At 49.2% G+C, this 13,900-nt stretch overlaps 1 protein-coding gene across 2 annotated transcripts in view; it reads right to left on the reverse strand.

The window, feature by feature from the left end:
• Nucleotides 1-891: 891 nt before the first annotated feature.
• The window catches only part of LOC143216272 (uncharacterized), a 40,536-nt gene continuing 27,527 nt past the window's right edge, over nucleotides 892-13,900 (reverse strand). Inside the window, exons 3-4 of one of the 2 annotated variants that reach the window (XM_076439167.1) lie at nucleotides 9,978-10,586; nucleotides 892-8,306 (exon numbers count right to left, since the gene is read on the reverse strand). In XM_076439167.1, coding sequence (XP_076295282.1) covers nucleotides 7,039-8,306; nucleotides 9,978-10,586 — 1,877 coding nt within the window. In that variant the 3' untranslated portion in view covers nucleotides 892-7,038. Of the gene's footprint in view, nucleotides 8,307-9,890; nucleotides 10,587-13,900 lie in introns of both variants that reach the window. The other variant, XM_076439166.1, reaches the window with a different exon arrangement.

Raw genomic sequence — 13,900 nt, forward strand, 5'->3', positions numbered from 1 at the left:
GCAATTATTTTATTGTATTTGTTCGATAATATTGGATAACTGTATCAGTAGATTGTTCTGGCTGAGGGAAATATTTGATCGGTCTCGTTGATAGAAGTTACTTGTGTGTATAGTGATTGGGAAAAATGATATTGTATTTATGTTAGAATTAACAATGTTGCAGAAAACTATGCATAAAATGATTAAAGGTCTTGTTCTTTTACAAAATATAGAGTAAACTATGCATAAAATGATGGAATGTTCTGTTCTTTTATTTGTTACCAAACATAAAATGATATACTCTACCGTCTACCGTTATGTTAAAATGAAAATGGCGATATAGAGAGCGACGAAAAATTTGTTTTATTCTGTGCGTTATATAAAAATTAATATACGGAATTCTATAATACATTAATGTTTTATTTGGTATACTTACTACCTTTCGTAACTTAAAGATGCTGGCAGCCTAAGTAGTCTATTTACGTCTTTTCCATTTTTCCAAAACGATCCGTGTTCTCCATTGGGCTGTAGATGCACACACAGCGAACGATCAAATTATTAAACCCTCAGTATGAAAAATACATTTCGCGTTTATTCGACGTATAAAATTGCCTGCAGTGTTGTTGAATATATATTTGCAATTTTACAAGCATCAATTCTTGGCAAAAAACCCGAGGAAGAATTCAGCGTAACTAAGTTTTTATCCAAAACTCGATTTTTTCAAAATGAAATTGCTAAATGTATAATACATATACGCTGTATTGATTCGACGACACACGTGTGCAACATACCGACATTATTTTCAAAGAAAATAGAGTCTACTCGACATCGACCACTCATTTTCCAATCTTTTCGTTCAGGATGTTGCTAGGAAGATCATGGGTTTGGGGCAGAATTAACAACACGAGTCCGTCAATGTTAACTTTGTATTTTTGTTAATAATCGTCGTGGGGAACCGGGCCAGATTAAACGGCAACGATGATTACAACACAAAATATACAGGTAGTCGAGAGATTGTTTTTTCCCGGTGTGCCGTAGCACTCGGAGCACCGTGTATGGCATAATAGTTACACATAATTTATCCAACTATAGCGTAATATCGTTCGTAAAAAAAAGTGTCGTCTCTGTACCGTTCTCTCAATCATTTTCTCACTAGAATTTCTTTCTTACTCTCTCTCTCTCTCTCTCTCTCTCTCTCTCTCTCTCTCTCTCTCTCTCTCTCTCTCTCACTCTTACTCTCTCCTCAGCGCATTCACACAGATACGTTTTATGTACACGTATAATCTCTTTCTTTCTTTCTCATATACATATCTCTTCCTCGAATTCTCTCTCCCTCTTCGTGTTTCTTCTAACTAAACCTCGAAGAGACGTGTGCGTCGGTGTGTGTATGCATGTATGTGTGTGTTTATGTGTGTGTGTGTGTGTGTGTGTGCGTGCTTGTTACACGCTCCTTTGCTCTACAAGTATTTTTCCGACCTATCTAGAACAATAGCGGACAATATGGCGCGAAACGCGCGTTCAGAGCTGTCTGACCGCGCCGATATCCATAATCGTTATTAATAGAATTATAATAGAATAATTATAATAAAAATAATCCTTTAACTTTAACAATAAAATATATATATATATAGATCTGTCTTCAATACATATATATATATGATATATATATATAGAGATTTTTCGTGTTAATAAATAGAGCAACATATACATAATATTAATCGTCGCTAAACTCATATCTTTATATTACACGTAAAACGATGGCGAAAAAGGGGGATTGTTGTTGGTTTATGGGGGTGTTGGCTGAGGGGAAAAAAGAGTATGGGCGGGCTAGATCAAACGGAGGAAGGTGAACGATTTCTCAACAGGTTCTCTCTCCCTCGTTCTCTCTTTCTGTCTCTGCCCCGTTCGAATATAACACGTAACCTATGTGTACATATGTATAACACGTGTGAATATATATATATATACATATTTACAGAGGAAAACTCCCGTTCAACAACGATGATCGTTTAATTAAGATTCACTCGTGGGGTTTTGCTTGGCGGTGAAAGAGAGCACTCTTCTTCATCGTCTCCATCATCTTCTACTTCTTCTTCTTCTCTTTCTCTCTTTATCTCTCTGGAGAAGAATTCTCGACAGCCGAGAAGGTCGATGGGTGTTGAAGTTATTTCGACCGTTGTCGAAGGATCGTAAAATGACGAAGAGCAAGGATGATCGAGGGTTACGAAAGACAATGCGCGGGGGAATTAGGGGATCCGAGATTTTAGCGTGTCCGGAGCACGAAAAGTGTGTTCGAACTAGGAACGAGACACGTGGCCGTGGCGTTCGAAGAGGTAGAGCACGATACGAAGCGATTGTTCGATTGTATGATTGAAAGACACGAGGTTCAAGGACGCAAAAATGTAGAGTGCAGACGCGTGTGCATGCGTGTATGCATATGGATCGATTCTCGCGACGAGATCAGGCCGTGCGTCTCGCTCTTTCTCTCTTTCATTACTCTCCTTACTTTTATCTATTAAATTCTTTCCTTCCTTACAAAATTCTCTCTATCCTATTTATTAAATTCTCTCTCTCTCTCTCTCTCTCTCTCTCTCTCTTCATCTCTCTCCTCTACTATCGTCTAACTTTTTCTTTCTCGCTTTCTCTCGTCGGCGATCGAACTAAATTCTCCTGAAAGCACACGATCGATCGAGGATCGTCCGTCAGCGAATCAATTCTCTCGGAGCGCTTATAAAAATATATAGAAAATATTTTTGGATATACATACATATACATACATATAGATTCTCTGATCGGCAAGAAAGCGCTGACTTGTCGAATCGTTCGCGGCTCGACGAGAGGACGGACGAACGCTCAGTATACTCGAGATTACTATGATACGCCCGGTAACTGTCGCTTATCGACGACCCACAAAACTGTCCATTTAACCCTACAATTTTCAAGCAAAACAGATAGTTATTTCTCTGGGAACACAGACAACTCTTTTTGTTCGTAACACGGTTAAAATATGAAAACAAAATATCAACAAGACAGTTCTCTTCGAGGTAACATAGCTAAAACATTAACGAGCCATAACAAAATTTTCTGTACAATGGAGGATCTACATTCTCGCATGTTCTCCTATCTACCAATTTGTTGTACGTTTTCTGTACACAATGTGGATCATCCTGTATGCAAAACTTGTACTCTTCGATCCCCTGTTTCAGACTTTGTTTCCAGGTGATTTTCTGGTGAAAAGACCTGAACGCGACAGTTACCCGAGCAGAGCACAGTAGACCGTGGACCAGGTTTCAAGGGATCTCTCGAGAGAGATCCCTGGAACGCTCGAATCCCGTGCGTGTTTCTTTCCTGTTTCTTTTACGCGGTCGTTTGCATGGCGATCGAGACCCAGCACCGTCTCTCTCTCTATCTAATTCGACGAATTCCTTCCCTGATTCCCGGAAGCTGCGGGCGGTATCGATTCGACGTCGTTCGACCGAGTGGCTGGTCGCCAGTATCTCGTGACACCGGAATATTTCGTGCGCGTATCTACGCGCGATTCTCGCATCTGCATCTCGATCGTTCCTCGATCGCAAACAAGGGCATAAAACGCGACCGCCCCGTAAATAACGATCCCCAACGGCTTGCCCGTAACCGAGCATTCTCTCTCTCTCTCTCTTTCTCTCGTTCTCCCACCGTCTTTCTCCTACTCGCGTCGTCTCTCTCGCGCGCTCCTTCTCCGTCTCGCGCGACGAAAAGCACTCGGACAGCTCGAGAATCGACACCGATCCCGTCCCCGCCGTCGTCTTCGTCGAGGAAACGACTCAGAAACAGTGTTTACTCAACAAGACCTAGGAATTTCCGTCCCGATGCCGTTTTCTACGCGAAACACTGCAACAACAATCCCCGGCGATTTTACGGTAGTGCACGGTTAAGTTTACATGAAATTTGCACGGTTAAACTTATACCAGTTAGCCCCACTCTTCTTCCAATACCTAGTGGATAGAAACGTATGCAATGGTAAACAGTAAACATGGAAACACGAGGTACATCGTATTAATTGTACCGATTTGATACTCGGTAAATGTAAGACTCGTTTTAATCGGAAGAAACTCGGCTATCCGTCAGTACTAGATGGTCAGACGACAATTATTGCGAAATTGTATGTCTCTGTTTAAAATGGACTGGACTGTCCTGAATTGATGTAAATTTAACCGCGCACCACTGTAGACACGAACCAGGAGACCACGAAGAAATTTGAAAAATCCGAAATGAGATTTGCACCCGTGTTTCCCCATTCCGGAGGAATGCTTGATCAGCTCGAACATAGAACGAAAGCTATGGAAGACTATTGTTCCGCGATTTTGCACCGTCTACACCTGTTCAGCCTTTCGCGACGATGGTTCCCGATCATAAATCGGTTTATGAGTCGATATAATCTGCATGTTGGTCCGCGATCGTTAAGGATTTCGCGGGGCTAAACTTTAAAGTGGATAAAATGAAACATAATTAAAGTCAGATATCACGATAGTAATGGAACATACGGCCTTTTAAGTTCAGTCTCGTAAAATCTTTAACGATCAAAGACCGACATGCAGATTATTCACCTATAAAACGTATTTATTGCATCTAGTCTGATTTTTCTGTTCCCGATGATGAAGTATCAAATTTTATTATTCGCGTCGGCGTTTGTTGCGCTTGGTGTGCCGTGACTCCCGATGTCAAAGGACAGATTATGTTAGTGACTTAATGAGCTGGAACGATGACGGAATTCCTGGAACGGATCGCGTGAAATTCTTTCGTTGTGCTCTTATCTGCGAGTGATGGAAGACTCTTTCCTGTTTCAGATACAGACACGATTCGACAAGATAGTTCACTATGTCCTAAACAGCTTTTTACATGTAAACACAACAAATATTTACCGTGGATCCATTTGAGCAGTTCACAGGCCAAATCGATTAACCACCATTCAAGTGTTCTTACAATTCGCTATAAAAACACTCGACTGATGCTGAAATCTTTCCGTTCGAAATAAATTCAATAATTAGGCTTAATATCACTGGATAACGAAAATAGAAAGAACTTTTAGAAACTCTACTATTTTATCGACGTTCTCTATACTTTCAATTTTGTGGAGATAATGGACTAGGCAAATGAGCCACTCATTCGTGTAATCCACTTAATACGTGTACTACAATAGTAACTAATAAACAGTAGCTCGTTAACGGACTACGGATTTTTATGCAAAATAAAAATTGTCTGCACTAATTGCAAGGTACAGGAGCTATATAGACATTTATTTCTGTTTTTAATAACTTCATAGCAATTGACCCATGCTTCAGAAAATTTCTGAAGTTGCAAACGAACAATTTAATTATTTATGCAACAAAAAACCAGTGCATAATTTTCTTCCCTCCTGGTATTTATCCTAAATTAACGCATAAAATCCGCAGTCTACTCATCACACTACAAACGAGATATCATCTTCCCAATTGATCTCTCAATATATTCACGCTAAAATGTTACACAAATTCCATCGAAATTCCATCAACATTTTACAAAAACCATTGAAATACTTGCAGAAATATCTAACATCTCATTCAAACATTTTTTTCGAATCGCCTTCCGTACGCAACGCGCGAGTACCCTCAACAGAAAGAGTCAATCAATCCTCACAAAAGCAACTCCAGTTCCGCGAGCTCCCAACAGAAAAGGGACGCGAAACGTTTATCGAGTGATCGAATACCAGCGGCACGTTCCCCGGCTCTCATGTTCCCTGGATACGCGAGGCTGCGCGAGAGACGATCGAGCGGATCGCGCGACGAAAACGCGTGCGGAATGAAGCTCTCTCTTTATATACAACGCTGCTCCAGGACGCTATTTTACGTGCTAGTTCAACGGCACTGAGTCTCGAGTTCGTACCGATGTGATCGTTCTTCCAGAGACACGAGGATGAAGGATGATAAGCCGGTCCTCGCTGGCGAGCCGACGACGATCGGCGACGGATCAGTCGTTGACGGTAGTCTGTGTGTTCCGTCTAAAGGTCTCCGTCGTTTGCTCGTCGCCCGGCGAGGAGAGAAGCTGCGCCTCGAGTGAGCACGATTCGCAAGGTCGGGGGGAATGCTTGTCGATCAGAGACGGACAGGCAAGACAGACAAACAGACAGACAGGTTGGACAGACTGGCAAGCTGAAGACGACAGGTCGCAGCGACCGATTACAGTACAGTAGATTCTTGTTCGTTGCACTAAGGTAGGGAATGTAACTTAACCCATTAAGTACCAAATTTTAAAATTTTTCCTCGAACTGGTTAACACATTCAAGTAGATTTATGCCAAAAATTAATTATTGTTGCGATTAGACTGTGGATTTGTATGCACAATAAACATTGTGTTAAACAGTTGCAAGATAAAAGAGCTACACGGGCATATCGTTTCTTTTCTAATTCTCTGAAAGAGTGAAAAATAACAGGATAGTCTTTTTTTTTTGAATCCGTAAATGTTTCCATTGTTTTGCACTTGATCTACAAATCTCTATCACGAATGCATCAAATCCGCAGCCTTGTTATGATCAATTTGAAAAGATGTCCCCATTTGGGGATGGTGGCGCTTGGAATGTATTTAGTTCTTTTTGTACCACTGCTTAGTGCAATCCATGTGCATGATCCTAAATGGGGACGATGGTAGGTAATGGGTTAACAGAAATGGCAATTTCCCAATATTGTTCTAAGTAGACAGCGGATTTTATGCATTTATGAGAAAAATGACCCCAAGAGTGGCACCCTGAGCAACGTCGTCGACCTGTCTCAGTCCAAGGTGTTAACGCAGACTCAAACTAGACCTGGACGAGTTGAGAGAAGCTTTCGCACCAACATCGTCAACCTGCCTTAGTCGAAGGTGTCTAGCACCGAACCGAAAGCCGGATGAGTCAAGAGAAGCTTTCTTGGCCCGTCTTAGTCCCAGGTGTTTAGCACCGTATATTTTCCTATCGAAGCCACTGGTCTCGCCCAGGTGCTCCATGGCACTGCTGCACAGCCCAACAGAAAAACGATAACGAAGAACCCGTTATTCTCGTGTGTCCCACTACTGGTTGCAGGGTGGCGAGGCATGGCTCTGAGGGTGGTTCCTCGCGGACGCGTGGGTGGCCTCTCTCTTCAGCCTCTGCTTCAGGTGCACCTTCGCGTGGCGTTTCTTCTCGTCGCTCCTCGCGAACTTGCGGCCGCATTGATCACAGCAGAACGGCTTCTCGCCGGTGTGGGTCCTGACGTGGGTGGTCAGGTGGTCGCTCCTGGAGAATGACCGCATGCAGATGCGGCACTGGAACGGTTTCTGTCCGGTGTGAATGCGTATGTGTCTGGTGAGCTCGTCGCTGCGGGAGAACCTGCGATCGCATCGGTCGACGGGACACGCGTACGGTCGTTCGTGCACCGGCGTCTTGCTCGGTCGATTAGGGTACTTTCTGGGCTTGACGGGGACCAGCCTGAGCGGTAGAGCACTCTGCTGGTACACCTGCGTGAGGATCTCGTGGCCCTTCGAGGTGCTCGGATTGATCTCCGCTAATTGGACGCTGGCGTTTCCGGCGGATAAAGGTGGTTGTTGTTGCTGCTGCTGTTGGCTGGGTTGGGGTTGCTGGAGCTGCTGTTGCTGCACGGCGGGACCGTAGCCGCTCGTGCCGATCGGCTCCTGCTTCAGTTGGGTCTCCTGGTGGTGGTGATGGGGATGATGGTGGGACAGGAGGTTGGGGTCGTAGGCTTCCTCGTGCGACGTCAGCCAAGCGGCTGGAGTGGTGGTCGTCGTGTCGTGGTAACCTGGCGGCGGGGGTGGCTTCGACTCGACCTGGAGGAGTTCGACGGTCTCGCCACCGTACGGAGCCGAGTGCAGGGTGGGGTGGAGGAACGGCTGACCTGTCAAGGTGAGCGGCGGCGAGGGCAACGGACCCCAGAGCTCCTGGCTAGTCTGCTGCGGCTGTTGCTGCTGTTGGGGTTGTTGTTGCTGGCTTTGCAGTGTGTTTAAAGTAGACGACTGCGTGCAGGTGGTGGTGAAAACGCCCCGGTAGGTCAGCGTGGGCACGTTGCAGATGTTGACGCTGGTCGCAGGCGCCGAGGACACCGAGGAGGTCGAGTGCGGGGAAGAGTACAGGATCACGCCGCCTTGGAGAACGTTGCACCGATCCGCATCCTCTTGCGTTTGATGATGACGAGGGGGGCTGGTGGACGGTGGTGCACCAGGGGTCACGGTGTCCTGAGAGTCCTGGTGATGGTGATGCCTGTGGTCTCTGCCAGCCGAGGTTGCCGTCTCATCGTCCTCCGCGGTCGCCTCCTCCAGCGACAGGTCCTCGCCCGCCAGGCTGCCTGAAAACGATCCATCGAATCCACGATCAGTCTCGCAATTGACTCGCTGGGTTAGAGGGTGCTAGAGGGTGTGCAAGACAACAGGTGACAAACACGGTTACACGTGTGCGCGCATGCACACACATGGTCCCAAGAGAAGGTTCGGGGCGTGCACGCGAGCAGCGCAGCGGTTCAAAAAGAAAGAGCTAAGCGAGAATCGACAGGAAGGACTGTGCGATACGGGGGTGGCTTTATCTGCGAGCCGGGAGCGTACCGGCCGGTTACTATCTATCGTCTGCATCCTGTCGTCCCGTTACTTCCTTCCTACCAGAGTATGCAATCGTCTCTCGCTGCTTACCGAGAACAAAGTCGGCCTGCTCTCAGACGCGGGAAAAACTGAGAAACGCAGTAGTGATCATCGGTTGTGCTACAGAACTATGGGATCGGGACTCCCCCCCCCCCACCCTCCAGATCAAGTACATACGGAGATTAAGAAAATTCAGATCTAATCCGTTACGAATCGCGAGGTCGCAGGTCGTAGTCCCGCTGTGGCCGGTTCGCTTTATTTCCTAAACTCCTTCAGAAGCCAACATCGAACCGCCTCGTGCAAAAATGAATCAGCAAAGATGCACCATCTGTTCTCATTCATCGAGACGTCTCTCTGAGGAGAGGCTAACTGTATCAGCAGAGTTGGACACCTTTCAAGGGATGCTGGACAGGTACAGCCGGAAGGAAACGAGGGGAAGGGAAGAGGACACGAGAGTCAAAGTCGATGACGCGTCGATGATAAAGCAGAACACTCTTGAAACTTGCGAACAGTACGACGGCTACCGGCTTGGCGGAGAGGGTGGTTGTGTTGCTCTGGAGGCAGAGAGGGTGGGGGCACACCGGGAGCATGAATGAACCGGCAAGGGGCGGTGGGAGGCGGAGGCGATGCTGAGAGGGAGGAGGAGGAGGGTTCCTGAATGTCGGGGTCGCCGAGTATTGATCCGCGACACAGCCGGGCGGGTTCGATATTAGCCGTTTTCGCGGAGCGGACGCGATATACATACGTCACGCCGGCAAACACGGCCGCTCGAGACTGTACTGTATGTACACTGGCGCCTCGTGCTCTATCTCTTCGGCAAGCCAGGCTCGCTCTCTGCCGATTTCCCCGAGGCCCCCAGTGAAATCGACAGCGGGAAATCCGAGTTTTCGGAGGGGTGCGACGCGCAGCCACGAGGGTAGCAGCAGCGGTAAGAGTTGGCGGATATGCGGAAAGGGAAAGTCGGGGCGAGACAACACGGCCGCGTTCGTGAAACGCAGGGTGCAAGTGCAAGGTCGCCTCGGTTCGAGGCAGCAGCGGTAGCGGTCGCGCGTTACGCGATCGTTTATTTGTCGCGCGTGACGGGATACCGTCACGTCGCCGTCGTCGTCGTCGGAAACCCGAAACTCGCGAACACTGGCGTTCTCCGTTAACGCAGTGAATTTCTACAAAGAGACGATCGCGCTTATAGAACGCATGGACAGGGTGGGCACCGCAAGAAAAAGTTAATCATTGATGAGAGAGTTTTGTCTTTTTGTTTGTTGTTGTTTTTTGTAAAGGACTGCAGAGATTTTAGGTACCTGAAATAGGAGGTGGCTCGACGAGCGCGGAGGGGCCGAAGAAGGACGGTAAATCGCTGCTGGTGGTAACCGGCGTGTTTAGGTCACCTGGCTTATCCTTCTCGACAGGCTCCTGCAGGTCGTCCCGGCAGTCCCTCGAGCAGTCCTTCTCCTCGTTGCCGGCCTGTAGACGACGTTTCGCATCGCCGGTGTCGCTGGACGGCGACGCGGCGTCGATGTGCCGGTGCTGCTGGTGGTCTTCGAGCCTCTGATGGTGTTGTTGATGATGATGACGGATATGGTGGTCCACGGTGTCTACGTCGTTTTGGTGTTGTACATGCAACGGCACGCAGGTTGCCAACGACAGGGTCGGCACCGTTTTGTTGCACCCGGTGGAGGTCGGGCAGGTGGTTGGTGCCGGCGTCGAGGTGCCGCCACCACCCCCGACGCCGCATACGATTGAGTTCGTCGATGAGTTCGCCGTGTTGTATGGTAGACACGCGTCGAAACTGAGCTGCACCGTTTGCAGGTTGAACGTGGGATGATGATGATGGTGGTGATGATGCCCGAGGGGTGGCGAGGAGAGCAAAAACGGGCTGGTGGCCGCGTGGGGCTGCGAGCCCACCACTTCCATCCCGTCCATCGTCATCCTCTGTAGCTGATCGCCTGTCTGTCCGCCGGCGGAAACCTCCTCGGCACCGCACTGCGTGTCCTCGCCTGCGGTCGTATCGTTCAACGCTATTATTATGGTTAAAATGTTGTCTTCCTTTCGGCGTCGCCCTCAGGTACTGTTAATACACGGTATCGTTCGCACTCTCTCTCTCTCTCGCTCTTTCTCTCTCTCCCTAACGCCCGTTCAAACCTTCCTCACACTCTCTTTCGCTCGGCGGGGGTACACAAGCGGTGTTAGTCCTGATCGTCACGACGATCGCACAAAACTCGCGGGAAACCCGTGAACAAGAGAACACACGGTTTCGTAATCAATTACTCGATTCTTCAGTCCTCACAGTCCGTACCTTCTTCCCTTCTAGCTCGAGTCACTGGGTTAGTAGTCAAGCGAACGTAGCACGCGCTCTCCCCCTTTTTTATCCGTTGCGCGGCACGCGCCGCAAGTCTCTGCTTTGGCGAGGCAGACACGAGGGAGCGGACACCGGGCGGCAAAAACCGCGAACCTCGGTCGCTCTCCTCTCTATCCTCCCTCTCTTCCTTTCTCTGCCTGTATCTCCCTCTGACGTGAGACCGCGCGCGAGCGCACTCCGGCGATCTCCGCCGTAAATACACCACCGTACAACCACCACCAACCACAAACCACCACTACCACCACCACCACCACCACCGCCACCGGTCGAGTATGTGCGCGCGACAGAAAAAATCCAATCTCACCGAGGGTCGTGACCGATCGTCTCGATTCGGCTCGTCTTAACGATGAAGATCGTACGAGGGAGGAACGTGGATCACGCTAGAGGATCTAGCCGGTGCGAGGGGGATGCACGGTACCCGCACGGCGAATCCTCTTCGAAGCGATGTTCACCGCGTTCTCCGAGCAAGAACCTCAAAAAAGAGGTGCGACCGGAGTGTGTCCGAGGGCTTACGGGCGCCCGAGGTCTCTCTGCGATCGCTTCTTCGAGCGAGTCCTGTGCGCATCGACGATCTCGCGCGCCTGTGTCGTCACGTAGGTGAAGGCGCGCGCGACCGCGCGCCTATTTGTCTTTCTGTTGTCCTCCGTCCTTTTCTCTTCTCTCCTCTCCTTCGCGTCTTCTCCCTCTCTCTTTCTCCCGGCTTCGTTCAGGTTTACCCGCGGAGAAGCCGACGTGTGTGCACGTAGGCAGAGGTATGTGTACACCTCCTTGCGCGCGGCTGGGTGTGCGTGGCCGAGAGGAAGCGGATCGCGCGAGTCCGGAATCTCGTCGGAGGACGCGCGATGCGTGGGGGTCGCGCACGAACTGAGCCGAGCGGCGGCGCGCCCCGTAGTTTTATGAATGGACCGCGGAGACTGTCCCATATTTGGAAGCGGCGAGCCGACCGCCAGCCAATCCCCGCTCTGCGGTCCCCTATCAACGCGCCGCTGTGTTCGTGACGCGTATATAGCCGCTCGCGTCCGTGTCGACGTACACACGCGCCGTCTGCCCCCACCCCGCAACCCACCACCCTCCAAAGCGGCTGCGAGCCGCTGCTAGCTGGCATCTCTCCGTTCCCCCCACCACAGGCTCGTGCCTTAGCGCGCTCCTACCTTCCCCTGCCCCCCTCCGATGCTCCCACCACCAAACCGCCGTGCGACCCCTACTCCGACGCCGCTCGGTTCTCCAGTGACGTAGACACGCGTGACGTAGGACTGGCGCGCGCGAGCGGGTTCTCCCTCGCGGCGCGGCGAGGCGCGAGGCGAGTTTTGTATCGCGATCTCTCCCTTCCGTTTCCATCGTTTTCAAAGGCCTCGTGACTTTCAAACTTTCCTGACTTCCGTCAAACCTTATCGCGGGCGCATTAACGCCGTTTCACCCGTGGTTTATTCAGTACGATTCCTCGTGGAATAGCCGGATTCAGAATGACGAGAAAGTGACGCAAGAGGACGATCGATGGCGCTCTCGTTTAAATTAGACCTCATTGTTTATAGTCTCTCTATTCTCGTAGTCCGTCAGGTGGCATTCCTTTGTTCCCTCCCGCCCCGTACTGGCAAGCGGCAGGAAACTTTCCCTCCGGATCGTCTTCCGCTGCGTTCTCCGGTCTGTAATCCACTGGATGCGGCGGTTTCTCCGCACCCTCCCCACGATACGTAAGCTTGCAGCTTGCTGACGGCCTCTCGGCGCCGGCGTATGGACGCCTCGTGTGGCTTTCGACGTGACAGGCGTCGGGTAACGCTCGGGAACCCGCCGCTACCGGCTCCCTACCTTCCTCCCTCCCTCCCACCCCCTCTCTCTCTCTCTCTTTCTGTTTCTCACTTTCTTTCTCTTTCTGGCTCTCTTTGTGTACCTTCGCGCGCAACTCTTATCGATCGAAGACCGCTCACTCGTCGGGGGATGGAAGCTGTTAGTCGCTCGCGAGGATCCCAGGAATGCTACTCCATACAGCACCACTGCTAATGTTAGCCGCTGTTAGTATCCAAGTCCGGGTTACTATGTTTATTGCGCAATGTGTTACGGGAATGGAAGGATCGATTTTTGGTCGGGCCAGTGGCGTGCCGGTACTACTGACTTTCAATATCTCCTTCTACAACGATTCCGAACAAGATGCTCTTCCACAAGGACAGCATACAGAGTCATAGTCCTCAGATTTTGTCCTCGTTGTCGCCAAAATAATGTTTTATCCTTGATATTGTTTTGCAAAAGTTTATAACTTTGTCTTGAAGAATTATGTTCAACGATCGTACATACAACGAATCTTTCACGAGCTACTTGTTGTGTAGCATACCTTTGTGCCATTTGTTCATCTACGTGGGTTTCCATTCAATGTACTTTGTTTAAGAAGTTCTTGTGAATCAACTCATTTATAGACCAGGCATTCTCTGATCGACACTTGTGTTCGCGGGCAGTACTATTGATTTTAAGCGGGGTTCCTTAAAGAATAATATTTAACCATCGAATAATTGGAGGGAGGAGGAAGGAAAAAATCATATGGTACCTTCGAACATCCTAAATTGATATTATCACAATGATTTTGACAAATAATTTGTAATAAATAAATTTTATTCGAAATCGCTCGAACATGAATGACAACCCATTACAATTTCGAGAAACTTTAACATAGTCGACTGTGAGTTTCAGGAAGATGGTCTATCTCGTTAATAATCGTTCGATCCCAAACTAAAGTCTCATCGACTCTCAAAGCGGAAGCAACAGGTGAGATCTCGTCCCGGAGTCGCGTCGACAGTTTCCGATTCCTGTGTGCGAGCGTTTCGGTCGTGCGGGGCGGGAATAATCCGTTCTCGCGGGCTCCGCTCGGTTCCCATTCCGTTCCGGGCCGCGTTTGCTCGGCAAAGGAGCAATTTCCTGTGCAGACCACCAGACCGTCGTGTCGGTTTGCCTGGCTTTGCCTCG

Source organism: Lasioglossum baleicum, chromosome 15 (assembly GCF_051020765.1).
Source record: "Lasioglossum baleicum chromosome 15, iyLasBale1, whole genome shotgun sequence".
Lineage (NCBI taxonomy): Eukaryota > Metazoa > Arthropoda > Insecta > Hymenoptera > Halictidae > Lasioglossum > Lasioglossum baleicum.